General features: G+C 44.7%; 2 protein-coding genes across 6 annotated transcripts in view; one reads left to right on the top strand and one right to left on the bottom strand.

Annotated features, from left to right (window-relative positions):
- LOC146053845 (interferon alpha/beta receptor 1-like) overlaps positions 1 to 26,360 on the bottom strand; it is a 69,453-nt gene extending 43,093 nt beyond the window's left edge. Inside the window, exons 1-5 of the mRNA XM_083168058.1 lie at positions 26,190 to 26,360; positions 16,225 to 16,397; positions 15,296 to 15,435; positions 13,570 to 13,720; positions 7,184 to 7,286 (exon numbers count right to left, since the gene is read on the bottom strand). Of these exons, the coding sequence (XP_083024184.1) occupies positions 7,184 to 7,286; positions 13,570 to 13,720; positions 15,296 to 15,433 (392 nt within the window). The 5' untranslated portion in view covers positions 15,434 to 15,435; positions 16,225 to 16,397; positions 26,190 to 26,360. The remainder of the gene's footprint in view (positions 1 to 7,183; positions 7,287 to 13,569; positions 13,721 to 15,295; positions 15,436 to 16,224; positions 16,398 to 26,189) is intronic.
- Positions 1,160 to 5,796, top strand: LOC146053840 (uncharacterized). Of its 5 annotated transcripts, none has more exons than XR_014467847.1 (3): positions 1,160 to 3,133; positions 4,633 to 4,903; positions 5,183 to 5,796. XR_014467847.1 is itself a non-coding variant. In XM_083168054.1 (3 exons), exons 1-2 carry the CDS (start codon positions 1,160 to 1,162, stop codon positions 4,651 to 4,653), a joined length of 1,995 nt encoding a protein of 664 aa, XP_083024180.1. In that variant the 3' UTR covers positions 4,654 to 4,696; positions 4,794 to 5,795. The 5 variants fall into 5 exon arrangements, 2 of the variants coding, with proteins under 2 accessions (XP_083024180.1, XP_083024179.1); XR_014467845.1 differs by having other exon boundaries at positions 4,992 to 5,796; XR_014467846.1 differs by having other exon boundaries at positions 4,633 to 5,283; positions 5,538 to 5,796.
- Positions 26,361 to 26,962: the final 602 nt, after the last annotated feature.

Below are 26,962 nucleotides of genomic sequence, written 5' to 3'. Positions count from 1 at the left end.
AAAAAAAAAAAAACCCGTGGCGCGAAACAAGAGTCTGTTCTCTATTCTGTTCTATTGTTGGTAACTCTTGTACGCAGCCAGGCATAGTAATGCCCCTATTCAAAGATAGAAAGACAAGATCACAAAAATGCAAGTCTATATTTTCGGAGGACGAGCAGGTGATGGAACAAACTATAGAAAATGACGAAGATTACTATAGTCTGTTGAACTATATGGAGAAAATCTCCATCAAGGAATTGAAGAACTGGTACGATCTCATTACCTTAGAGAAATACCTGGAAGTCGGGAGGATCCCAAGAGGCCTAAGACTTAACAAAACACCCACCATGGGCACACTTACTGAAGAGTTCATGGAAAACTGGAACAAAATATTGGACGAAAGTGCAGCCAAATTGGTGAGCCTCATCATTAGCGAGAGGAAGAAGGAACTCATCAAACTAGACGAAGAGATGGCGAAAATAGAATCGACCTTAACAAAGTTTGAAAAAGATGATGATTTCCTAAGAGATGTGGATGACCTACAACAAAAACTAGACTCTCTAGAGAGTGATATTATCACACGTAAACAGAAAAAGTTTGCGAGGGATAAGTGGGACTACGAGAACGGCAAGGTCCACGAGAAACCCAACAATGACTACAACAGAACCGTCCCTAGAAATAATAATCCACCCCAAAGATGGAGAAGACAATTTGACAACCATAATGAGGTATTCTCCAATAATGGAGAAAAATATCAACCCCACTACAGGAAACAATATTACGTATCCAATTATGAAAGGAGGAGATCTTACAGAACACCCTCCTATGGGGAGAGAAGACGTACACAGACCTATAGACCCAGGACACCCACTAGAAGGGAAAACTATCCCCTACAAAGTAGAAGAAACCAAGTTCGAGAATTGGGTTCACCAACAGGACGCCCTTTTTTAGGGGAAAGGAGGAAGGTTGGATTCCCCAGATTACAAGAAGAGGAACAACTACACATAAGGCTAGACTCCCCTCAAGGGAGGAAAAGATCATTAAAAGGAGAGGATGTAGAGGAGGACGACAACTCACCCAGAAGAAAAAAACGACCAGCAGTATTGGAAAGGGAAGCAGCATCTACAATTTATCCAAGAAGACACTTTCAGAATCAGAGGTCGCAGTTTTAGAGAAGGGCATGAAGTTCGCCCCAAACCAGCATGTGGATCAATTCCAGTTATTCGTGGATCTTAATAAATATGTCCGCAACTTGACATTACAACGTCATTTCATAAAAAACCCCATGAAAGAAAATCAACTGACTCAGAAACCCAAACCATTAGTGGCATTACCATCGAAATATTACCCTGTAGAGTCCAGAGGAAGCCACATAGACATTTTCTATGAAACAGTCAAGGAAGACTTCAGACGTATGAAGAAAACCAATGAAAAATACCATCGAAATCTCCCACCCCTGGAACAACAAGCCCTAAAGAGTCTAAAAAACGACAAAGATATAGTAATTAAAACAGCGGATAAGGGGGGAGCAGTGGTCATTCAAGATAGATCAAACTACGTCATTGAAGCTAAGAAACAACTTGAGGACAAATCAACATACTCTGCGATCCCGTATGACCCGACGCAAAAATATAAGGAAGACCTGATGAAAATCCTGAAAAAAGCCCTACAAGATGAATTCATATGTCAAAAAGAATTTGAATATATGGCAGTGGACAAACCAAAAATTCCCATCTTCTACCATTTGCCGAAAGTCCATAAGGACAATAAAAATCCACCGGGTAGACCCATAGTGGCTGGAATAGACTCCCTCACAGCAAATCTATCTCACTATCTGGACCTGAGACTTCAAAAGTATGTAAAAGTACAAAAATCCTATTTAAAGGACTCTACAAGCCTCCTGAGAGATTTAAGATTCTTTCAATGGTCACCTGAGTATCACTGGCTAACTATTGACGTACAGGCCCTGTATACATCTATTCCTCACAATAAAGGTCTTGAAGCGGTGGCTAGAATTCTCTCTAAAGATGACACAGTAAAACCTGAAGAATGCGAATTTCTAATTTCCAGTATAAGCTTTATCTTACATCATAATTACTTCGAATTTGAGGGCAATTTTTACGCTCAAAACAGAGGAACAGCGATGGGGACTAAGTTTGCCCCATCGTATGCAAATATCTACATGAATGACTGGGAGGAGAATCAACTGTATGATGGAACAAACTACAAACACAACAGCATCTGCTTTTACAAGAGGTATATCGACGACCTCATTGTCATATGGAATGGCGCCCTACCAAGCATAGAAGAGTTCATGGCAAGGATCCAAGTGAATTCTTACAATCTTAAATTCACATACAAGTGTGATCCAAGAACAATAGATTACCTGGACATAGTCTTCGAAATTGGAGATGACAGAACCATCACCACAAAAACCCATTTCAAAGAAACAGATGTAAACAGTTACATACCATCAGATAGCTGCCATCTACCCCTCTGGAAGGAAAATGTCCCCTACTCCCAGTTCCTAAGGATTAGGAAAAACTGCAGCTCTAATGAAACCTATTGGGCTCAATCGAACATATTAAGAGAACAGTTTCAAGCCAAAGGGTATAAAGAAGAGAAAATCATGCAAGATCAAGAGAGAGCTTCCACACTTTCAAGGGTTACGCTACTTGAAGATAAAGAACCCATCTCTTCCACGATGGACCAAAGGCGACCATTCATTACGAATTACAACCAAGAAAATCAGCAAATAAAGAGATGCCTTCACAAACACTGGCACCTACTACTCAAAGACCCCATCCTGGGCCCTCATCTACCACAAAAACCAATGGTAACATTTAGAAAAGCCTCGAATCTCAAAAACATTTTAGCCCCCAGTAGATTGAAACCCATAGAGAAAACACAGAAAGAAAGTGGGTTTCTTCAAAGAAGACAAGGAATCACTCCATGTAACAGATGTATATGCTGCAAGCATATAGAGAAGGAGAAAAAGTACACCTCTCTAGCTAAAGTGAAGGACGCCATCACATGTGAATCCAATTATGTGATATACCTGATTAGATGTGAGTGTAATATGATGTACATTGGGAAGACCAAGAGAAGCATCAAATTGAGGATTCAAGAACACCTCAGGAACATCAAAAATAAGGTACAAAACCATAGCCTCCCTCGCCACTTCCAGTCCAACCACGGATCTAAGATTGACAGTCTAAAATTCATGGTTTTAGAACATGTCAAACCCGACGATAGGGGAGGGGATAGAGACCTCTTCCTATCTAGGAGAGAGTCCTATTGGATATTCCATTTGGACACTTTAAGTCCGAAGGGCCTAAATGAAAACATAGACATAGTTTCATTCCTCTAATCTGTTTGGTCATAGTCTTGCTCCTTTAACCCATGGGAATAGAATTACCCTAAGGATAACAAATTACATTGATCCATAAAAAAGATTTTTCCTTGATTAATGGGATATTTATGGATAAAATATATCAATGTATCTACTTCAACCTAGACTGTGAATTGGCATATCACTGTAACAATGAATGTATAGTTTGGGTCACATTGTTCTTTTGAAGGCAAATTTATTAACATTTTAAGCTTACAACACAAAGGAGATAACATACTCCACCATAAAGAAATAATATAGCCGATATTTTGTCATCTCAAATAGGCCACTAAGAGTCTCTTACTAGGACAAGCGTTATTCCCACAAAAATAATAAAAAAACTATCAGTTAATCAATTAGAACAATTAAGTAATTTCATTAATAATATGATAGATGAAGGATCAGATTTAGTCTCTAAATGAGTGACCGATATGCACTAATTAAAAAAAAAAAAAAAAAAAAAAAAAAAAAAAAAAAAAAAAAAAAACAACAACATAATAACACAATATAATTAATTAATAGCACTTATTAAAACACTTATTAGCACATATATGAAAAATATAGATTAACTCTTACACTTGTGAAATAATAAACACTAATAACACAAATAATAAAATAATTATTTAAAAACACAGTATTTAATCAAGTATAGCAATTAATTAAAATACCAATATAGATAGTTTTCTTAATTGAACACAGCAAACACCTAATAGCCCATATATAAATATATCAAACAAACTAACTAATACAGCCATCACTTTAAACACTTAACGACATAAGAGTTACTAAAGCATAATAACTTATGACCAATTGAAAAAGCATTAATAACACATGAGCCCTTAGATACTCTTAACTAGGAACCTGTTCAAAGGTTCCTAGCCACTTAGTTTCCTCAAGAACCGGACTGACAGCCGCAAAGCAGGCTGGGAAGTCCGGCTCTCAGGAGAGAGAGAGAGAGAAAAAAAAAAAAAAAGAGAGATCTGGCATGCTAATATAGTGAGAGGAAGTGATGTCACACATCAGCCCTATTTAAACCAGGGCTGGAGAGTAGGTTAGCTCCACTCTTACAGAGCATTCACACAGAGCACATCTCCTGAAGGGTAAGCCACCATCATCTTATTTTTACTTATACAATGTCTAGCCAAACTAAGCATCCATTGAAATTTGCCAATAAGGGAAAAAGTAGTGTTATTCTATTGTAGCATTTTTTTTTTTTTTTTTTTTTTTTATTTAGTATAATTTAATCTCTTTTTGTTAAACAGCGAAAACTGTACCCTGAATAATCCCAGACTGTGTATTGAGATTTTATATTCATTTCCAACATTGGTATGTATACTTTCCAATACTACAAGATATTTAAATTAATTGGATATTAACATGGTGAATAAGGTATCCTAAAACAGACAGTCCTTGTTTAATTCAGCCCTAACAGACATAGCAGTCTATTTGGGAAACCCCGGCAGATCTTGGAGAAACGGCCAAGCTGGTCCATTTTATATGAAACAGAGCTGTTAAATTTTCAACCTAATTAAGGTACGAATCCGAGTGTATGGTAACTTAAGGGTAAACACCTAATCAGATTTCCATCTAGTTATGTGCCATAATCTGTCCCTATGTATAGGTGTATCTTTGTGTGTAAATTGAGAGGCTCTTACGCTGATTTATGAGTGAAAAAAGCGATAGAGTAAGTAATTTAAATTTCCACACCGATTTATAACAAATTATAAATAAAAATCCAAAATAGATATGGATTTAGGAATTGGAGGGTAATTTGTATTATTTCCCCTCATATCAATGTACTGTTTTCACTAGGTACCCTCGAACAAATTCTTTATAAGGACCTAACAAATAAACCAACTCATTGTAGACACTTCCCCTACCAAAATCGTTGGATTTGATTATAATGACATCCGGTATGTAATTGGACACCTTGAATTATGATTTTGTTTCCTATTTTTTCCATTTTTCACCTGTTTTTCCTTCACCTGTTTTCACCTCCATGTTTTGATCTCTCTGTGTAATGTACTGAGAGAACAAGCCTGACTAATAATTATCATTCAACAAAATGTAAAGTTAAGTCTGAAGAACATAATTTTTTAAAGAATTTTTAATGTACGTAGCAATTACCGTAAATGTTTATCTGAAATGTATTTTTATATGTTCATAGCGAACCCCTGATGAAGTCCCACGTAGGGACGAAACGCGTTGGGAACATTCTGTTTGCTATCCTGAAATAAAAGGAATATCGTGAACCTTTTTAATAAGTCTGGAAACGCCACTTACACTGTTGTGGAACAAGAGACTTTTTTAATAAATGTTTATAAACTTTGGACTTTACTTTACTTGTTTTAACGTTTGAACACAAGGCACTATTGACCCAATTATTGAGGTCATAAAAAAGGGCGCCATCTTACAATTGTCACCTATACTCTCCCTACTTATCCCTATCCAACAGGGGATCTTGTAAGTCAGGCAGCCCTAACATAGTAACCAAAAAAAAAAAAAAAAACCCGTGGCGCGAAACAAGAGTCTGTTCTCTCTATATATATATATATATATATATATATATATATATATATATATATATATATATATATATATATATATATATATATATATACTATTCTGGCAAGAACATCTGCTATATGTTCTGCACTGTTGGAAAATCAGTCTGGGGACCCTGCTCCTTTCGCTATATAACTCTGTGTGGCCTTCTTCTGCCTCCATTCCCCTTCTTAAATTATTTCACTGCCCCTGTCACATGCAGCCCTGTCCTCACTGACACATCACTGATCTCCTGATATACTCTGTGCTGCTGGGGACCCTGCTCCTCCCACTATATAACTCTCAGTCTGTGATTTCCTGCTGCCTCCATTCCCCTCCTCACATCATGTCACTGCCCCTGTCACATACAGCCCTGTCCTCACTGACACATCCCTCATCTCCTGATATACTCTGTGCTACTGGGGACCCTGATCCTCCCACTATATAACTCTCAGTCTGTGGCTTCCTGCTGCCTCCGTTCCCCCTCCTCACATCAAGTTACTATCCCTGTCACATTCTGCCCTGTCCTGACTCACACATCACTCATCTCCTGATATACTCTGTACTGCTGAGGATCCTACTCCTTCCCCTATATAACTCAGTGGGTGGCCAACTTTCGCCTTCCTTCCCCTCCTCACATCATGTAACTGCCCCTGTCACATGCAGCCCTGTCCTCACTGACACATCACTCATCTCCTGATATACTCTGTGCTGCTGGGGACCCTGCTCCTTCCCCTATGTAACTCTCAGTGAGTAGCAACGTCCCATGTGGAGTACAACTCCCATCTTAGTGAATTTCACGCTCAGTGTGTGGCCTACGCCTGTCTTCACTCCCCTTTTCCCATCATGTCACTGTCCCTGTCACATACAGCCTTGTTCTCACTGACACATCACCCATCTCCTGATATACTCTGTGCTGCTGGTGACCCTGCTCCTTCCCCTATGTAACTCTCAGTGAGTGGTCTACTTCTGCACTACATTCCCCTCCTCACATCATATCACTGCCTCGGTCACATGCAGCCTCATCTTCACAAATACCTCCCGCATCTCCTGATACACTCTGTGATGCTGGGGGACTTTTCTCTTACTACCTCCATTCCATACTCACTACATTGCACAACGGCACGACTTTTTTGTCTCTTTAAATACTTTGTGCTGCTGTTACCATAAAAAAAATAACTATATACATCTGGACCTATATGTAAGCAGAAGAATAATAGCAAGGTACTTTAACCCCGTTTGAATAAATGTCCAGGTGTGAGATCGTACTATTCAACTGTAAAGGTCACGTTTGGATACTGCGCGTCATCCCAGTCCCACTTTAACAGGTATCTGCGGTTGATGGCCTCCACCCTGAGATTCTTTGGCAGACCTGTAAAACAAGAAGACAGACTTGTTATACAACAAATCCCTATCGGTAATTTACAGAACGATTTACGGTACTTATAGGGTAGTTGGGTGCCCGATTTACATACGCACGCTTGCGGAAGAAAATCGCATCGCATGTCCCGTTTTAGTGCCGTGTGATGCGGTTCGATCTTAGTACTTTATACGCATATATTAATGCATATATTACTGATGTATGCATTTCAAGTAGCGTAACTATGTTTTGTGAATAAACTTAAGCTAAGTATATAGTGTAGTCAGTCAGAATGTGCGCAAGTGCTCCTGGTCCCTCACTCTGAGGTAAAACAGGACCAGTGATGGATGCTGCCGACAGTGCTCCCAGTGTATCTTATTTCAGTGGTGACAGCAGCATGGCACGACGTCAGGAGATGTCACCATTTACTCTCCCGACAACAGAGGAGGAGGCGCTGACATTTTTACAGCGTCATAATTTGCTGCCACAGACGCAAACATGCGTGAAGGTAACTGGAGGTGCCATATAAAGGCCTGTCGTCGAAAGGTGACAGTGCGTGCTGGGCTGTGGTACCCAGGTCGCCGTCTTCCCTTTGTGAAGTTGCTACACTTCATTTATTCATGGGCGCATGAACTGAGCAGTGTGGCGTACTGTGAAAGAGAGCTTGGGATCTGCCCAGCTACCATGGTGCAGTACAACGCACTGATGAGGGAGGCGTGCACGTATGACCTGCTTTCCCAGCCCCAGCAACAGATCGGAGGACCGGGACTTGTTGTGGAGGTAGACGAGACCCTCTTCACAAAAGGCAAGAACACCGTGGGGAGGATTTTGCCACAGCAGGGGTCTTTGGTGGCATTTGCCAAGAGACGGGGGCCTGCTTCATGAAAGCCGTGGACCGCAGAGACTTCACAACTCTGATGGATGCCATAACATCGCTTGTTGCTCCTGGAAGTGTCATTTATAGTGACTGCTGGCGTGCCTATAAAACGGAGGATTTGGTAGCGGCCGGCTACGAGCATGCCAGGGTCAATCATAAATATAACTTTGTCGACCCTGATTCTGGGGTACATACCCAGAACATTGAGCGTATGTGGGCGGCCGCAAAGTGGCGAAACAAAAAGCAACGTGGCACTGCAAGGCAGCATTTGACCTCCTACTTAGAATTTATGTGGAGGAAAAGTGTGGCAAAAGACCAGCCTTTCCAGTGCATGTTATATGCCTTCAGCCTCCTGCCTAAGGGCTCTGCAGTGCCCAGTTAGCACTTTCTTTCTAATGATATTGTTCTTGTGATATTTATTGTGTTATTATTGTTTTTCTGAGATTATTGTGATAGCCGCGCTTCGGGCTGCGCTCGCCACACTATATAAAATCAACTCCACTCCGACGTGGATAGTGGGGGTATGAAAAGGTCGGGAGGACGTGTTCCGCCGCTGCTCGCCACGCTTCGGGTTGGGGTGGATAGTGGACCAACGCTGCGCTTGCAACGCTATGGGGTGGTGTGGATACTGGCTGGGTTACTATGGGGTCATATGGATAATGGGGGGGGTACCTACAATAGGAGGGAATAAATTATTTAGTAATATCACATCCCATTACAGGTTTTAGTGTCATAAAATGTGTGCTGAACAATGCGATGCGATCAGCGGTGTAACTATAGCACCGCAGCCCCCGCCACCGCAGGGTGGCGCTGTGCATGTGGGGGCGCCGGGGGCTGCGGTGCTATAGTTACACCCCCCCCCCAATCCCCCGCAGACGTACCTATCTCGCTGGTCCCGGCGGCTCCGTTCTTCTGCTGAGGACCATCACAAAATGGCCGCCCCCATATAGCACACAGTTCTCTGAAACTGTCTGCTGTATGGGGGCGGCCATTTTGTGGTGGTCCTCAGCAGAAGAAGAACGGAGCCGCCGGGACCAGCGCGATAGGTAAGGCGGCAGGGGGGGGGTTGCATGGGCGGTGGCGCCCAAAAACTTAGTTACACCACTGGATGCGATAATAGCGGGAAAAAAATATACCTGTAAAAAACAACATTAATTAGTAATATTGCATCGCATTCCTTACGCAGAATAGCCAACTAAATAAATAGCTTAGTGGGCGCCCAACTAACATATAAGTACCCGATTTACAATTGGTTCTATTACAGAAGAATTATTTTCATGTACTTATTTCAGATACGGAATCGGCTGCAATAATCAGATTCTATCATGGTTTAGGATGCAATAGAGAATTGATAGAAATGAGAGGCATGATGCAGCTTTATTAAAAGGGATAGCCATTGACAATTCAAAAATCATCAATGCTTTATGGCCCATGTACAATAGTTTTGCCATCAATGGGGGAGAACCAGATGGTTTCCCCACCATCGATGTCAAGCTTAAACAAATAGTTTTGTCTTCCCCCCCCCCCCCCGGGGGGCTGGGGCACGGAACATAGCTCCGCCCATGACACCGAGGAAGCCCTTGCCCCCCATATTTTCATTGGCTCACAGGCCAAACAGTCAAAGAAAATGGATTACCATCAATATGTAAAAACACTGATGGTCATCCTTTGCATAGTATTACACTATCGATGGCCAGTTGCACTTTTGCCAGTGATGGCAAAGATGGCCATCCTTACTGCATTATGGGCAGAACCAGCCCTAGAAACAGGCAATCTAGGCAATTGCCTAGGGGCATTCCAACCGTAACCCAGGGCCGGCAAAGGTTTGGGGGCAGCACTGGCCACAGACTGTTACTAGCTTTACCTCCCAGAGCTGAGCTCAGCCCAACAGCCGCTCTAAGCCCTGCCCTGTCTGTGCTAAGCTCCACCCCCATCCGCACTAAGCTGCACATCACGCAGTGGCGTATCTATAATGGGTGAAGTGTACATGGTACATGGGCCCTTGAGTCCCAGGGGGGCCCACACCACTCCAACTGTGCCCATTTTGTAAATACTAACCCTCCGGAGTCCCGCAGCAGGAGCGTTGCAGAAATAGGCAAAAAAAAAAAATGGCACGGCGGCCATTTTTCCGGCGATCTGCCCATACGCAGTGGACTCTGAGCACTAGAGCGCTCAGACCCTACTACTCCTGGCGCCGCTCCAGGCAGAGAGGAAGGGGCCTGGCCAAGGAGGCTGCACACGGCCTCCTCCTCTCTAAAGACACCCCTGACCACACGACACCAGTAGAGGGCGCAACAGCCCACACGAAAGTCTGCCTCAGGAAGCAGTTAGCTCCTCCCCTGGCTGGTGATAATCCTGTCTGTGCATTCTGTTGACTGCTGTTGATCATATATATATATAAGAGAGAGAGAGAGAGAGAGAGAGAGAGAGAGAGAGAGAGAGAGAGAGAGAGAGAGAGAGAGAGAGAGAGAGAGAGAGAGAGAGAGAGAGAGAGAGAGAGAGAGGTAGAGGAGGTGTAGGCCTGGCACTCCTCCAGCAGTATAAGTAACCCAGGTGCCTTCAGGAACAGAAGTACAGGATAGTGAAGAAACAACAGCGGCTCTGGGGATTTTTAGAAAAAATATATTTTCAGCAAAAAAAGCTTCCAACGTTTCGGGGTATGTGACACCCCTTTGTCAAGGCTTTTTTGCACGTATAACCTTGACAAAGGGGTGTATATATATATATATATATATATATATATATATATATATATATATATATATATATATATATATATATATATATATATATATATATATATATATATATATATATAGCAGATGGCAGTATAATAGCACTCAGCTTGCTGGTGGAATTTATCTGCTAGGGGACACCAACAAAAATGTAGACTAGGGCATCAAATTTGCTAGGACCCTGCTTTTGGCTGTTCCTCCCAATCCAGAGGCCCTAAATCTGCTAAAATACCAGGCACCTGGTATATGTGGACACATCCTGCTTGCAGCATCGGATCAACTGAGACACCATCGGCTATCTGCGCGACCCACTGGGTAACACATGCCGGCTCGCAGCAGCTCCTACATCACTTTTTTCCATGCATTCGAATAGAGTACTTTGCATCTGTGCAGATGTCTGAGGCTTCCACTAATCTGCGACTGAGACGGACTGTATGAGGTCAGCGCCGACATCACAGACCCACATAGGCACGCCTGCGTTTCTTCAGACAAACCAAGAAAACATCTGATTTCCGTCTCCAAACGCCAGCTTCCGGTCACTCAAACTGCGAGTGGATTGCGAAGCATTTGCATTTTCAGTCGCTAATTCCCCTCGGGCATGTGCAATGCGAACTGGACACAGGCACAATGGTTCAACACTCTGTCTATTTACAAAGTCTCAAATTAGCGACCAATGCTGAATAACCCCCTTTGTTCTGCAGGTCCAACAGAATTCTGAATTAGGCGGCCCAGTATGCGCTTCTGAGGGTATTCATCAGAATGTCAACACGTTCAGAATGTTCACTTAGGGTAAAGGTTAAGTCTAAGGAACAGGGTTGGACTCCTGGTAAAAATGAGTCTTTGTGCTCTGTTGCTGAAAAGGGGGTGGAGCCAGCCAGGAAAGCGGAGCCCCTCCTTCCCATCTGCATCATTGTGGGGGCGTGACCAGCACTCTCTGATCTACATTACAGTGTTGACATTCTCACTGTCAACAAATGATCTACCTCCCCATCTTGCCAACACAGGTCACCAGAAGCTGTCGACGGCTTCCTACGTATCTACTGTTCTTTCTCCACAGTCATTCTGTATCCAAGTCCTTTTACATGCATCTAAGAAACATTTCCAGAATACAAACCTATCTCTCTGCACCATATCCCACAATAAACATTGCAATTCTGTTATTAACGGCCGTTCCCTAATCTGACTCCCACCACCCCAAGCTATTTTCTGTGCAGTGGATATAAAAGTTTTATTTGTAAAACATTCCTGCTCTGCGTGTTTAGCAATGGTGATTGTTACTTCGAGCCGCTTGTAGCTCCGTAGGTCCCGACAATAAACAGACCTTTTGATTGTCAACCTTCCCCACTGTCGATGTAATGATTGTGCCGCAGGCTGGTGGACAGGAGCTCAACCGAATGACTGTATCCCATTACACGGTGGTGTACAGTTGTGCTTCAGATTGCCCACATGTTTTATGATCGGCACTGGTATTGCCTATAACTCTGACCATAAAGCATTTGATTTTGTTCCTGGACCACCAGCCGATGCTCCCCTGCAAGAGCCTCGAAAAACACCGTTTGGGAACCAATGACTTAACCGTATGCCCAGATTGTTATCCTAGCTAACCAAAGGCTTATATTTAGGACAACCAGAAGAGGGATGTGCGATAGAGATTAAAATACTTCTAATGGATCCACTCATATTTGAGATCATTTAACAGAATCGTCACTTAAAATAAAGGTTATGCTTTTCGCTCAATACTAAACTGATCGTATGTTTTGTAAATATGACCTTAATCTAACACAGAAGGCAAAAGATAATAATATACAAAAGCTTTTATTCAGACAAAAGATGTGCACCAATCACAAGGCTCCACGCCCTCATGTGATGACAACAGGAACAAGAGTTCTTGATCCAACTATGCAGCTGCAGCTTTGGACCGCCCCTGAGGAGCGAGCAATTGTCGTAAAGAGATGGGACATCTCCTGTGCCGCCTGAAGACTGCAAAATGAACTCCAAGTTGGAGACTACTTCTCTTAATGAATGCTGCAAGCTATAATAAAATGAGTGTTTTAGGTTTCCTGGATTAACTTTTATATATATATGTAGTTACCTAAATTATATTTAAAACCATGTGCTAAAGAGTTTTACTGTATATATTTCCTTCCCTGGGGAATACGGTTAAACACAGTAAATCAGGGGTGACCAAACCAGTCCTTGAGACCTACCAATGGTCCACGTTTTCCAGTCCACCTAGCTGGTGCACAGGTGCAGTCATTACTAACTGTCACATTTCCAAGACCACCTACCTGGGGCACAGCTGCAGTCATTACTAACTGTCACATTCCCAAGACCACCTAGCTGTGCACAGCTGTAGTCTTTACTAACTGTCACATTCCCCAAACCACCTAGCTGTGCACAGCTGTAGTTACTACTAACTGTCACATTCCCCAGATCATTTAGCTGTGCACAGCTGTAGTCATTACTAACTGTCACATTTCCAAGACCACCTAGCTGGGGCACAGCTGCAGTCATTACTAACTGTCACATTTTCAAACCTGCTGCATTCATTCCTATTATAGAGCCACAGGTTTCCTGACACACATGGACTGTTGGTAGATCTTGAGGACAGGTTTGCAGACCCCAGCAGTACAGTATATGCTCGGTTTTCTACTGTATGTATCAGTATACAGAAAGAACTTACCTTCATGCGGATATCTGAAACAGCATGCCGGACTAAAGGGACTGTGCATTTGAATGCTGTGATGATCTAACTGAGCTCGGACGCAATAGGTCACTCCGGGGGAAAACCTATTATATGGTATCATATATTGAGGAAACGCGGTGGGAAATGTCTAAAACACAAGAGGAAAATAATGACTGTTGTATGATGCCCGAGATTACAGACCACATAACCTGTACCTGTACTGCGCAGCCCTAACGAGCGGCTTATAACGAAAGCAGAAGCTCCCACTGGCCTGTATAATATTCATGCAGTCATTTCTAAGGGGGGAGGGGTGGTGGGGGGTAGGGGGGGGGGTTCTAATAGCAGACACGGAGACCCTGTGACCCCTGCACCGATACATTTCTACAGTGGTGAATTAGTGTCTGCCCTATAACCACTGACACATCCCCGTCATTAATACCTAAAATACTTCTGTACAGAATACTCTTCAGCCGTGGGTATGGGCCATTGGGTCGACTCTTATTATGTCGACCACTGGAGGTGGACACATGAAATAGGTCGACATGGCTAAGATCCACAGGGTAGGAAGGTTGACACAAGCATTAGGTCCATAATGGGAAGGTCGACATGAGATGTTCAGGTTTCTTCATCCCAAATGTCGACATAGACACTGTATAAGTGTACCGTATCCGCTCGCCACACTGTTTTATTCTCGCACCACGCCGTAGTGGATGGTAGGATATGAAATACTGCATGTCGGCACCCCCCCAAAAAAATTGTGTAAGACTCATGTTGACCTTTTTGACTGTCAACCTTCCAATTGTCGCCCTAATGCGCGTGTCGATTTTCCAAACCTGTCGGCCTATTTTAGGTGTCGACCCAATGTATGTCGACCCAATGACCATATCCCTAAGCCAAACACACAGGTTAACACTGGAACGCCATGTAGAATGGGAATATTTAGCCCGGGAACAGAGACATCCAGATAATGAAAATCCTAAAATTGGGATGTATAAGTAAAGGACTCTCCCCCCGCTCCCTGCATGCCTAACTCTCCCCCCGTCGCAGCCTAACCCTATCCCTCCCCCATTAGTGCCTAACCCTCACTCCCCGCAGACCAAACCTAACCATCCACCCTTACAGAACAACATTAACCCCCCAACCCTTTATATCGCTGGCATGGTGTTGGCATCCCATAGATAGATAGCATTACTTTCATTAACAGCATTACGCTACAGCAATTTGATTAGGATGGTCTGGGTAATTCATAACGGAGGCATGATTATTGCGCCTATAACGGTTTCACAGAACGTCATGAGATGGGGGAGAATACAAGTGTTGTATCCATAATCACCACCAGATGGCACCCAGCAGTGCAAGTCATCTGGTCAGCGAGTACCCAATCCAGGCAACAGGTGAACCCACTGCTTCTTAGATTTACCCCAAGGCTCAATTAACCACAGACAGACTGGTGCAGTATAAATGGAATATGGGCCTGATTCAACTTGCTAAGCAACAAATTGACACTGCTTAGCAATTCAACTTGAATCAGGCCCATAGCCCTCTAACACCGCCCGCCAGGTGAGCGAATACCCGCCCCCGTGCGAACATCCTGGAATGCAAATGTATGTTTAACATAAACATCCATTTGAGCGGGAGCGTGCGGGGCACAAATCATTCAATATTCGCCCTCCACAGCCTACGTTTTACAGTGGCTGGTACGGAGGACTTTCATGCCACTTACCTCCAAGTCAGAACCATTGCTCTGGAGAACTATGACATACCACACTGACACATCGTCGTGTAGTGTGTACGGAACCGAAATATTAACTATGACAATCCCGTAGGTAGAATCCACATCGAGAACAGGAGCAGGCTCCATCTCTGGTTAAATGGCCAAGACAAAAGAAAAAAAACACACATACACAGTGCTATCAGGTTATTGGTAATAAGATGTTGGCGTATGTACAAACTGTATGATGAGAGGCCGATGGGGAGGGGGCGCCATTGCTGAACCCAAACCATTCGGAGGTCTATAATCTGTTGGACCCTGTATAGCAGACTGCCCACAGTCAATAAGGGGCTAGCGAACAGGTAAACGCCGCCGACCAAACGCATGCCCCCCCCCCCCCCCCGCGTGCAAATCCACGCATGATGCTTCCATAGATAAAAGACGTCTAGATTTACGTCATGTGACATCAGCCGGGCACCCCAAGCAGGCATCGACACAAGTGCAGGGGAACGGCCATCTTGTTTATTGGCATGCCTCAGACTTATGGGGCCTACACATGGGAAGATGCTGATGTTAGATCGCTCAGAAAGCTTCAGCAAGGTCGCTCAGAACACAGCAATGTGTCAGCGCATTAGGGGCATTTACTAAGTGATCTAGTAAACGCCACCACGGATATACCGTTTACTGTAGAACTACACATTCCAGCAAGCCATTAGAGTTTTAGCATGCCTTAAAACCCAAACTGTGGCAGGGCACGCATGGGATGTGTAGTTCCACAACAGGTGGAGGCCTCATATTGAACGCACCCACTTTAAAGGCGAAAAGCCAGACCATGGATACACTTGTCCCTACAGAAGGCTTCGGAAGATAGGTCGATAATCAATCGGACAACCCCCATTGGGTAGACCATGGTCAATAACATTGCATTGCTACTTGCTTACCAACGCTGTTTGGATCGAAGTCTATAGTGTTGTATGGGCTGTGCCCTTGCGGTGCTTCACCTCGAACATGAAGAGTGTAATTCTGACTGTAATCCAGTAGTTCAAGGGGCAAACTACAAAAGCTGGCTTCAGTGTGATTGCACCAATGGACTATGCGGGGTGTTGTCTCAGACCTTAAATATAAAACGTGGAGGATAAAACATACAGACTGTATTTTTATTTGGTCTTTGTAGAGGTGCAAGACAGAATTCTTTAATCCATTATGCAGGTAGAGTCTCCCACATCCGGAGATCTCCTATTCGAACTATTCCAAAAATCGTGTGTTTTTTTTTAAATATTTCAGATTTTTTTTTTTGTCCCCCCCACCCTTGCACCTTTTGGTACTTGTGTAGTTTCACGGCGCCAGCATGGTGCCGTGCTACTTCCGGTTTCTACGCTCGGCAAACTATCTAAAATAAACTAACTTAACTCCATGCCAACATGGATAGTTCATACCCCCACTATCCATGTTGGCATGGAGTTGATTTTAGATAGCATGGCGAGCGTAGCGAGCCACCGAGCCTGCAGCGTGGGCGAGCGAAGCGAGCCCCGCAAGGGGACTCAGACGCACGGCGCCATGAAAATACACAAGTACCCACCTTTTTTTATACCTACCAAGTTCCCCGTGTCCAAGGAGGCCTTCAGGACCTTCTTCAGTGGTCCCAGGAGTGCATTGCGCCGGTGAAGTTCCAGAAGGCCACCGTGGACTCCGGGGGACGTTGTAAGACCATGAAAGCATGTTACAAAAAAAAAAATAATAATAATCCAAAAACCATAAAAAGGGATTTTTGTAAGAACTTACCGTTCGAATCCCTTTCTCTGATATGGTCCTGGTGACACAGCTCAACACTGGGATGTAGGAGGGTCCGAAGGAGCCAGGCACCTATCCTAAAGCTTTAGAGGGTAGGCTCCTCCCCTACTGCATCCCTGGACTCTTCAGTTCATCTTTCAAAGCCACTGGAATACATTAACTCAGTACAAACGCCTGCACATATTATATGCACATTTTATAACAGAAAACTGTTAACTTTTAACCATTTTAACATGAACATCATGAAACTTCTGGCATACTTACTGAGCGTAAGGGAGGGATCGCTGTGTCACCAGGACCATATCAGAGAAAGGGATTCGAACGGTAAGTTCTTACAAAAATCCCTTTTTCTCTTTCAATGGTCCTGGTGACACAGCTCAACACTGGGACGTTCCAGAGCCGGTCCTTTGGGAGGGTACGCTCAGGTCTGCAGCTCTCAGCACTGCTCGCCCGAATGATGCGTCCTCCGACGCGAACTCATGGAATCTATAGAATTTGGCAAATGTGTGAACAGATGACCAAGTGGCAGCTCTGCAAACCTGCTCAGCTGTGGCCCCATGTCGAACCGCCCAAGAGGTGGCAACTGACCTGGTGGTATGCGCATTTATTTTGGCCGGTACTGGTCTACCCACTTTGGTGTATGCAAAGGCTATCACAGACCGCAACCACCTAGCAATAGTCTGCTTAGATGCAGGCCAACCAATCTTGTGTACGTCATACAATACCAACAATGTGTCAGTCTTCCTGACACTCTTCACTCTGTCCACATATATGCGTAAGGCACGCACAACATCCAAAGTTCTCAACTTGTCCCTTTTCTTAGAACCCTCTGGGGGTTGAAACACAGGTAGAACTATCTCCTGATTTAAATGGAAGGTAGATACCACCTTCGGTAAAAACTGAGGCACTGTTCTTAAAACAGCCCTGTCATCATGAAAAATTAAGAAGGGAGATTTACATGACAAAGCTCCCAATTCTGAAACTCTTTTAGCAGATGCTACTGCTAACAAAAACACTAGCTTCCACGTGAGAAACTTAAAGTCAGCCGACCTTAAAGGTTCAAAAGGTGCCTTTTGAAGGCATTCCAAAACCAGTGATAGATCCCAAGGTGCTACTGGTTGCTTGTAAGGAGGTTTCAACCTGGATACTCCTTGTAAAAAGGTTTGAATTTCCGGCAAAATGGCTATCTTTTTCTGGAAATAGATGGACAAGGCCGAAATCTGCACCTTCAGTGACTGAAGGCTTAGGCCCGATGAAAAACCATCTTGTAAGAATTCCATCATTCTTGATAGCTTAAAATGAGATGTATGAGCCTTTCTTCTCTCACACCATCGAATGTAAGTCTTCCAGACTCTATAATAATTTGCCGAAGATACAGCTTTTCTGGCTTTTATCATAGTCTGTACTACTGCCTCAGAAAACCCTTTTCTTTTCAAAATGGTGGTTTCAATAGCCAGGCCGTCAAAATCAATCGATCTGAATCCAGGTGATTGAATGGGCCTTGTCTTAGAAGGTCTGGTCTCAGAGGTAGACGCCATGAGTCCACAGACAACCTCTGAAGCCTCGAGTACCAGGATCTCCTTGGCCAATCCGGGGCCACTAAGATCACTGGAACCTTCTGCCCCTGTATTTTCTTCAGAAGTCTCGGTAACATTGGTACTGGTGGGAATGCATAAAGGAGATCTCCCTGCCAGTGAATAGTCATGGCATCCACTGCCTCCGCTAGTGGATCCCTTGTTCTGGCATAGAACCTGGGCACTTGACGGTTGATCCTGGATGCCATCAGGTCCACATCCGGAGTTCCCCACATCGAAGTGATTTGGTGAAACACCTGAGGGTGTAAGCTCCATTCCCCTTCCTTGAGCTCCTCCCTGCTCAGGAAGTCGGCTTCTATATTCTCTATTCCTGGGATGAATATAGCCGATACAGCTGGAACATTCTGTTCCGCCCATAGGAAGATTCTGGACACCTCCCACATGGCCAATTTGCTGCGTGTACCTCCCTGGTGATTCAGATACGCCACAGCTGTGGCATTGTCGGTCTGAATCCTCAAAGGGAGGTTCTGTAACCTGTCTCCCGCCAAGGAAATGACTTTCCAGACAGCTCTCAGCTCCAAGATGTTGATTGGTAACGCTGATTCCTCTGCCGTCCACAGGCCCTGAAGCCTGAGATCCAGGACTATTGCCCCCCAGCCCCTGAGACTGGCGTCGGTAGTTACTATCAACCAGTCCCAGGTCTGTAATGACCGACCCCACTGAAGGGAATCTACTTCTGTCCACCATTTCAAGGATTCTCGGGTGTCCGAAGACAGCACTATCATCTCGGATTTCATGGTCAAAGTGTCTCCTGACCAAGCTGACAAAATGTTCCATTGGAACCTCCGAGAGTGGAACCTGGCAAATTGAAGCGTCTCGAATGACGCCACCATCTTCCCCAGGAGCTTGAGGCACCTCCATACTGAAATGCTCTGAGCCCTGAGAATCTCCTGGACTAGGGTGACCAGATCCCTGGCCTTTGCCTCCGGGAGGAATACCCGATGAAGATGGGTGTCCAGTATGACTCCCAAGAATTGGAGCCTTTGTGACGGTACCAACTGAGATTTTTGCAAATTTAAAATCCAGCCGTGAGCCTGCAAAAAACTGATGGCCTCTGCCAAGTGACTCTGCAGCATGGCTGCTGACTCTGCTTTGAACAGGAGATCGTCCAAATAGGGTATTACTGTGATTCCCCTGAGCCTCAGCACCGCCGCCATTACTGACATTATCTTTGTGAATACCCTTGGCGCGGTTGCTAGCCCAAAGGGTAACGCCCGGAATTGTAAATGCAGGTCTCCTATGGCAAACCTCAACAAGGTCTGATGCTCCGGGTGTATAGGAACGTGCAAATATGCGTCCTGGACATCCATGGACGCCAAAAATTCTCCCTGGTCCAGACTCAGGAGTACTGACCGTAGAGACTCCATTTTGAAATGGTCTACCCATAAATGAACATTTAGAGACTTCAAATTTAGTATTGGTCTGAAAGACCCGTCTGGTTTGGGCACCAGGAACAGCGTGGAGTAAAAGCCTTTCTTCCACTCTGTCTTGGGGACTAGTGTCACCACTCCTTTTTCCAAAAGGGAGTGCGCTGCTCTCACAAGAGCTGTACGCAGCCGTGCCTCCTTTGGTAAGGATGTGGGAATGAACCTCTTCGGAGGTGGCCCTCTGAAAGGGATTTTGTAACCCTGTGTTATGATGTCTAGCACCCAGGCATCCTGGTCTAGAGAAGCCCAAGCGTCCCTGAAGAGTGTGAGACGCCCGCCCACTTTTGTCACTGTCGGGCAAAGCCCCTGACAGTCATGCAGAGGGTTTATCCTCTCCTTTATTGGCAGGCTTCTTGTGAAAAGAGCCAAATTTTGACTTTTGTGTCTTGCCTCTAGAGGGCTGAAACCTTCCCCTGAACGACTGTCCTCGAAAGGACGCACCACCTCTAGGGGAGGGCCGAAAGGACGGCTTAAAAGCAGAAAATCTGGACGTCTGCTTTGCTGAGGAGGCCGGCAGGAATGTACTTTTGCCGCCTGTGGCCTGTTTTATAATCTCCTCTAATTCGGTACCAAAGAGTACCTTTCCTTTGAAGGCTAATGTTTCCAGAGCCTTCTTGGACTCATTGTCTGCTTCCCAGGCTTTAAGCCAAAGCACTCTCCTGGCATTAATGGAGACTGTGGACACTCGGGTTGCCATTTTAATAGCTTCCTCCTCTGCTTCAACTGCATATTCTGCTGCTGCCTTAATCTTTTCTGCAAGCAGTAATGCACCCGGGTCAGCCTGCAGCATGGTGCATAATTCACCAGCCCACTCTATCATGGCCTTAGAAACCCAGGCTGAAGCAATAAGGGGTCGTAAGGTAAACCCCACCCCTTCAAAGATAGCCTTGAGGTTTCCCTCCAGCTTTTTATCCACAGAATCTTTAAAAGCTGCACCGCCCTGTACTGGTAATACAGTAGCCTTGGACAAACGTGCCACTGAAGCGTCCACAACTGGGACCCTTTCCCAGAGCTCCGCATGAGACTCTGGCATGGGGTACAGATTTAGGAATCGTTTTGGCATCTGAAGCCTCTTATCAGGAGTTTTCCAAGCCCCTTCTAACAATTCCTGTAACCCCTCATCTGAAGGAAAAGTAACAGCCTCCTTCCGCTGTCGCTTAAAAACACCTTTAACAGGAGTCTTATCCTCCACAGTCAGCTTTAAAGCCTGCTTCACAGCTACAATGAGATCCTCTATACCAGCAGCAGAGTTCTCTTCCAAATCATCACCCTGATCCCAGGGGATGTCAGTATACTCTCCTTCCTCTTCATCTACCACAGTAGTTAAAGCATAAGACCTTCTAGGGGTCCCTGCCACATCATCCATTTTGTCCAGCATTTCACTGAACCTGTTAATCCCTTTTGCAGTATCCTGCATCACCTGGATAAGTGCAGGATCTGCCTGGGTAAGAGGCAAGGAGCCAGACGACTGCTGAGATGATGGCATAGGTCTCTGTGATTCTACCAGCCCATCACTCTGCCTGTCCAAAAGCTGCACCAAAGCGTTTACTGACCTGCCTAGGGCCCTGGCCCACGCAGGTTCCATATGCTCTGCCCTATGGGGATCACTGCCCATGGGTCTCACATCAGCGCAAGTAATACATAAGCCCCCCTTGGCCATCTGCTCAGGGACAAACTTTTGTGTGCAAACATTGCACGCGCTCAGTGCATTAAGGGCTCCCTCCCCCAAAACCACAGCCTGATGCTCAGACATGATGCAAGTGATAAATGTATATCTATCAGTATACACAGTGCAAACAATGTACAAGCGTTTATACAGAGGCAATGCACCCAATCACTTATCTGTCTGTTGGTTTCAACTGCGGGGAAGCGATGCCCAGGAAATCCAAGTCACTCTGCCAGGATCAGTAAGCCAGCTCAGCTCCGCTGCAAGCGTTCTGAAAGGCGCCAAAGTCAGAGTGAAGGAAGAGACCACAGGTCCCTGCTGCTGCGGGGTCCGTGACCTTTTGGCGCCAACCACCCCCAGCAAGCCGCTCCTTAGGTAGGATTTCCTAGTTCCAGTGTCTCCCCCTCAAATGGGGATCACTTGGAACATGCCTGTCACAACGCTGCTGTCCTCTCATCTAGGAGCTCAGCGTGTAAGCTCCGCATAAAATGGCCGCCGCCATCACGGAGCGCCTGTCCCCCATGATCCCCACCTAAACGTGGAGCCGGTTTCAGGGTACTCCGGAGCCCAGGCAGCCTTTTAGAAAAGGCTATAAGCGCTGCACAGGGGGACCAGACAGTGTCTCCCTTGTGCACAGTGAGCTGACAGGACGCGCTTCTGTCAGCTCCTGCTGCGCAAGCAGTGTGAGGATTCACTATGAGAATCCTCACACTGTGCCTACCTAGCTAGGGTAAAAGTTAATAAAATAATAAAAATCCCCTAACTACTCTAATTCTTCGGCTGCTCCTGCAGCCCTTTAGAATAGCACCCACTCCAGTGGGCACCTAACACGAACTGAAGAGTCCAGGGATGCAGTAGGGGAGGAGCCTACCCTCTAAAGCTTTAGGATAGGTGCCTGGCTCCTTCGGACCCTCCTACATCCCAGTGTTGAGCTGTGTCACCAGGACCATTGAAAGAGAAAAATCCCTTATCCAAAATGCTCGTGGTCCCAAGCATTTCGGATAAGGGATACTCAATCTGTATATATCTGTAATGTGTCTAAATGTAGATATGTGGGGGTAACCTGCGCACTGTGCTCTGTTTGGTGCTAGCGGCGGCACCAGCCGCTTGACCTGGTGCGGCTAGTTTCAATAGGTATAGAAGAGGGTAGTGGTGCCGCGCGGCACCACTACCCTCTTCTATGTGTCTAAATGTGTTTGATTAACTGCCGAGTGTTCCTCCAACTTGCAATCTGTTTATGAAGAAGAATACTGATATTTGTTATGGGTTAAAGTGCTCTGGAACGGGGCCCAACTGCGTTTAATCACTTGTATTTATAGGTGGAACACGTTCTGTCTTGACTGGCCCAACCACAAGGTGGGCCAGTAAGCTACGACTAACTGTAACATAAACTGTATAGCTCAGGATGCTTAACTGAGAATGAAATCCCTGCAGTAACCCCCCGGCTAATTTAATAAAATCCCATATTTCACGTCTGTACCTAGATAAATCTGTCAAGCAACAGGCGCTTCATAACATTGCTTTCCCGGTAATGGTGCCTACACATGGGCCGATTTTAGAGAACACTGGCCCTGACATCGCTCAGAACACAGCGCTGACACATTGCTGTGCAGCGCTGTGTGCTGAGCTATATAGCATCGCTCAGCAAAATCTCTACGGGCTTAGGCCCCATAACAGTGAACTTAATTATCCGGTTCTGAAACGGTTGCAAACCCTTAGCATATAATATTGTTAATATCACCAGTTGGTTCATATAAAGTATTTATCAATGTTGCTGCTCTTTTGTATAGGGCAAACTGATACCCCTTTCAGACAGAAAAAAAGACCCGGTAATTTCCCTGCTCTTGCCGTGTCGACACGGGTTTTTCTTCTGTCTGAAAGGGTCAACACGGGTCTAAAGTTCCGGGACTTCGACCCAGGTATTTACCTGGGTTTTTCCCGTGTCAGACACGTGTTTGCGGCTGTGTGAAAGGGTCCGACCCGTGTTTTTCTCCCGAACACTGAAAAATCATGCTGATTGGCTGTGCAGCATGGCGCTGCGTGATTGGCTGATCTTTACAGCTTCCCTGATTGGCTGAGCGCACGTGGCAGAGGCGTGCAGCGCAGCACTAAATGGCCATGGCACACTGGAAAGATGAGGAGATCCGTGACCTCCAGGTTCTGCAACTTGTCAGCCATGTTTAATGCAATGCAGTGAGCAGACACCTCCCACTTTTGATGATCTCATCTCTGTGTGCCTTTAAAACTGTCCTTTTCTTATGACACACAGAGTTTTGCAGGAAAAATCTGGCTTCTGTGTGAAAGGGGTCGACACGGGAAATACCCGGGTTTTTGCTCATGTGTGAAAGGGGGTCAGCCCCTTGCTGCCTAGTTGTACCCGGGTTTTTGTATCCGGGAAATACCTGGGTTTTTGGGATTTTTCTGTGTGAAAGGGGTATTAATTTTAGGTTAATACCCCTTTCACACAGAAAATAAAATTCCTAGGTGAAGCGGTTCCACCCAGGAATTTCATGAAATACACGGGTCATTTTTCTGTGTAAAAGGGTCGATCAGGATCTTAAAGTCCAGGTCTCTGACCCTGCAAAAGACCGGGGTCGGAGACTGGAGTTTAAGATCCGGATCGACCCTTTCACACAGGTGAAAAACTCTTTGTTAAAGAGCAAATATCAGAGTGTAAATTTTAGACCCAGAGATCTCCTCTCCTGTGTGAAGGGAGGGGGGTCAGACAGCGTGCTCCCAAATAACCTGGTGCTTCAAAAGCCGGGTAATTTGCTGGGTTTTTCAGCCACCGCTGTCTGAAAGCGGTATTCGTGTTTCTTTACTTTTAAGGTCCCCTATAGCTGAAACTAAGGGGAAAAATTACTAAGGTGAGAGTTGTATTTCAAATGGGATGTTGCTATGGGATACTTTATCTTCTGGGGCAGTACGGATGGTGTAGTGGTTAGCATTACTGCCTCACAGCGCTGAGATCATGAGTTCTATTCCCACCATGGCCCTAACTGTGCAGAGTTTGTATATTCTCCCTGTGCTTGCGTGGGTTTCCACCGGGTGCTCCAGTTTCCTCCCACAATCAAAAAAATATATATACACAGGTAGGTTAATTGGCTTCCAACAAAAAAATTAACCCTAGAATGTCTGTGTGTGCGTGTACATGTGGTAGGGAATATAGATTGTAAGCTCCACTGGGGCAGGGACTGATGTGAATGTTCAAATCTCTGTAAAGTGCTGCGGAATATGTGTGCGCTATATAAGATACTGGTAATAAATAAATAATAATAAAAATAAATATCTTCTAGAAGTTGATAAATAAAAAGTTGATTCGGACTTGTTGCCCACAGCAACATCCCATGTGAAATACAACTCCCACCTTAGTAAATGTCATCCTAATTGTTTTGTACTTTATCACTCTTTTCTTTGCCGCTCATACCAGGAATGCATTAATGTGCCTTGCTCTACAAAGGATATATATATATATATATATATATATATATATATATATATATAAAAATTTTAATGTTCTAGGTTTCTAAGTCAGGGTATTGAGATCTCTTTAAAAGGAGATGATACATAAGGGTTCCACTCTAACATGACTATTACACTGTTTTGCATTGGCCCTCCTGCAACTTAAACTCATTACAAGGAGTGAACAGGTTTTACCTTTCCACTCTCCAGAGTCCACTCTCTGCATACTATGTGCTATATAAACAAGATCAGTTATATTCAGGGGCAGTGAAAGAGGACAGCTACACCTGATTACATTAAGACATGGCAGAAAAATACAAGGAGAGAATATGAAAAGGAACAAAAAGGGTTTAGTAAAGTTTCAGGATTAAATACGGGATATAATTTTTTTTTTAAAGTGTACTGTGTCTTTTATAATCAGCGTTAATGATTTCTAACTCTGGCTTACCATGGCAACCACAGTCGCATGGCATATGATGTAGAGGTCAGAGGATTTGCCTGTACTGTGTCATCCTCCTCTTCCTCCCTCCCTCTGCTTTTACAGGGCACGGGGAGAGTTGTCTCTCTGACAGTTATTCCGTGCCGGACACATCCCGAAAATGTGCCGCAAAAAGTAAATGAAGAATGTGCCATACCACGTGTACACACTTTGATGTATTTGCTCTGCCCTTGGAGTCCGGCTCAGAATATTACCCGGCCAGGCAGCCATTTTTGTTTGACCTCCAGAGAGATCTTGAATAGGATATAGAGAGATTTACACAAGAGCAGCTGGGATCATATAATGATTGGATGCACGGTTAAAACTGTATTTAACATTCTGCTTAAAATAATTGAATTTTCTATGTGGGACTCTGGCTCTATCCTATGACGTGTGTTGTTCTGATTACATATGTAAGCATGAATACGTGTGGTCATTCAGTGTATTCCGTTCTTGTACTGTAGTATAACAATGGAGCGGAACATACTTCTGATAGAAGGCCGTATAGGTCACGTCCGCGCTGTCAGTACTTATATTATCCCAGTCCCATGATGCTAATAGGCCATCCTCATAATGTCTGATCTGAACGTTACTTGGGGGTTCCAGATCTGCAAAGTGATGAGAGAAGGTCTGTGTTGTAGGAGAGGCCGCCAAAAGAAATACAGGTAACACAAGCACATGTCAGCCAGACATATAAGAAGCACAGTGAGGGGATTCACACAGCTGCACAGGCAAAAGCGAAGAGCAGGTACAAGTAAGGTGTCCAGGCACAAGCATCTGTTACTTATACAGTCTTGTAGTGTTTAACCTCATATCTAAGACAAATGTCTGGTCATAATGGCATTTATACAGTATGTGGTTATAAAGGGGAACGCCAGCACACAAGTTATGTCTCCATATAACCTCCCCTCGATAAGAATTGTAGAACCATGGAGATATCAAGTATGGGGTGCCCACAGCGGAGGAGATACAGGGCTAGATGTACTAAGTCCTGGAGAGAGAGTGGAGAGAGGGATAAGTACCAGCCAATCAGCTACTAGCTGCCATGTTACAGACTGTGTGTCTGTAAGATGACAGTTAGGAGCTGGTTGGTTGGTACTTGGTCCGCTTGATCTCTCTCCACAGCTTAGCACCTTTGGCCCGATGTATTTACCCGGCCAAATACTGTAACATCTACCAAACACAACTGGGAGTTTTAAGTGTCCGGAAGAATCATTATCCACAGCGACCTGTACCCAGAACAAAGTTACTGTACCCATT

This window comes from Crinia signifera, unplaced genomic scaffold (assembly GCF_055691185.1).
Source record: "Crinia signifera unplaced genomic scaffold, ASM5569118v1 HAP2_SCAFFOLD_218, whole genome shotgun sequence".
Lineage (NCBI taxonomy): Eukaryota > Metazoa > Chordata > Amphibia > Anura > Myobatrachidae > Crinia > Crinia signifera.
Note: the sequence above shows the minus strand (reverse complement) of the source record. Positions and strands in the feature narration are given on the sequence as shown.

Excerpts from the sequence above, each read along its gene's own strand:
- LOC146053840 (XM_083168054.1), top strand. The coding sequence starts at position 1,160 with ATGAAGTTCGCCCCAAACCAGCATGTGGATCAATTCCAGTTATTCGTG. Across the intron at positions 3,134-4,632 it reads TCAGGAACATCAAAAATAAG|CGAAAACTGTACCCTGAATA; the intron begins GTACAAAACCAT and ends TTTGTTAAACAG.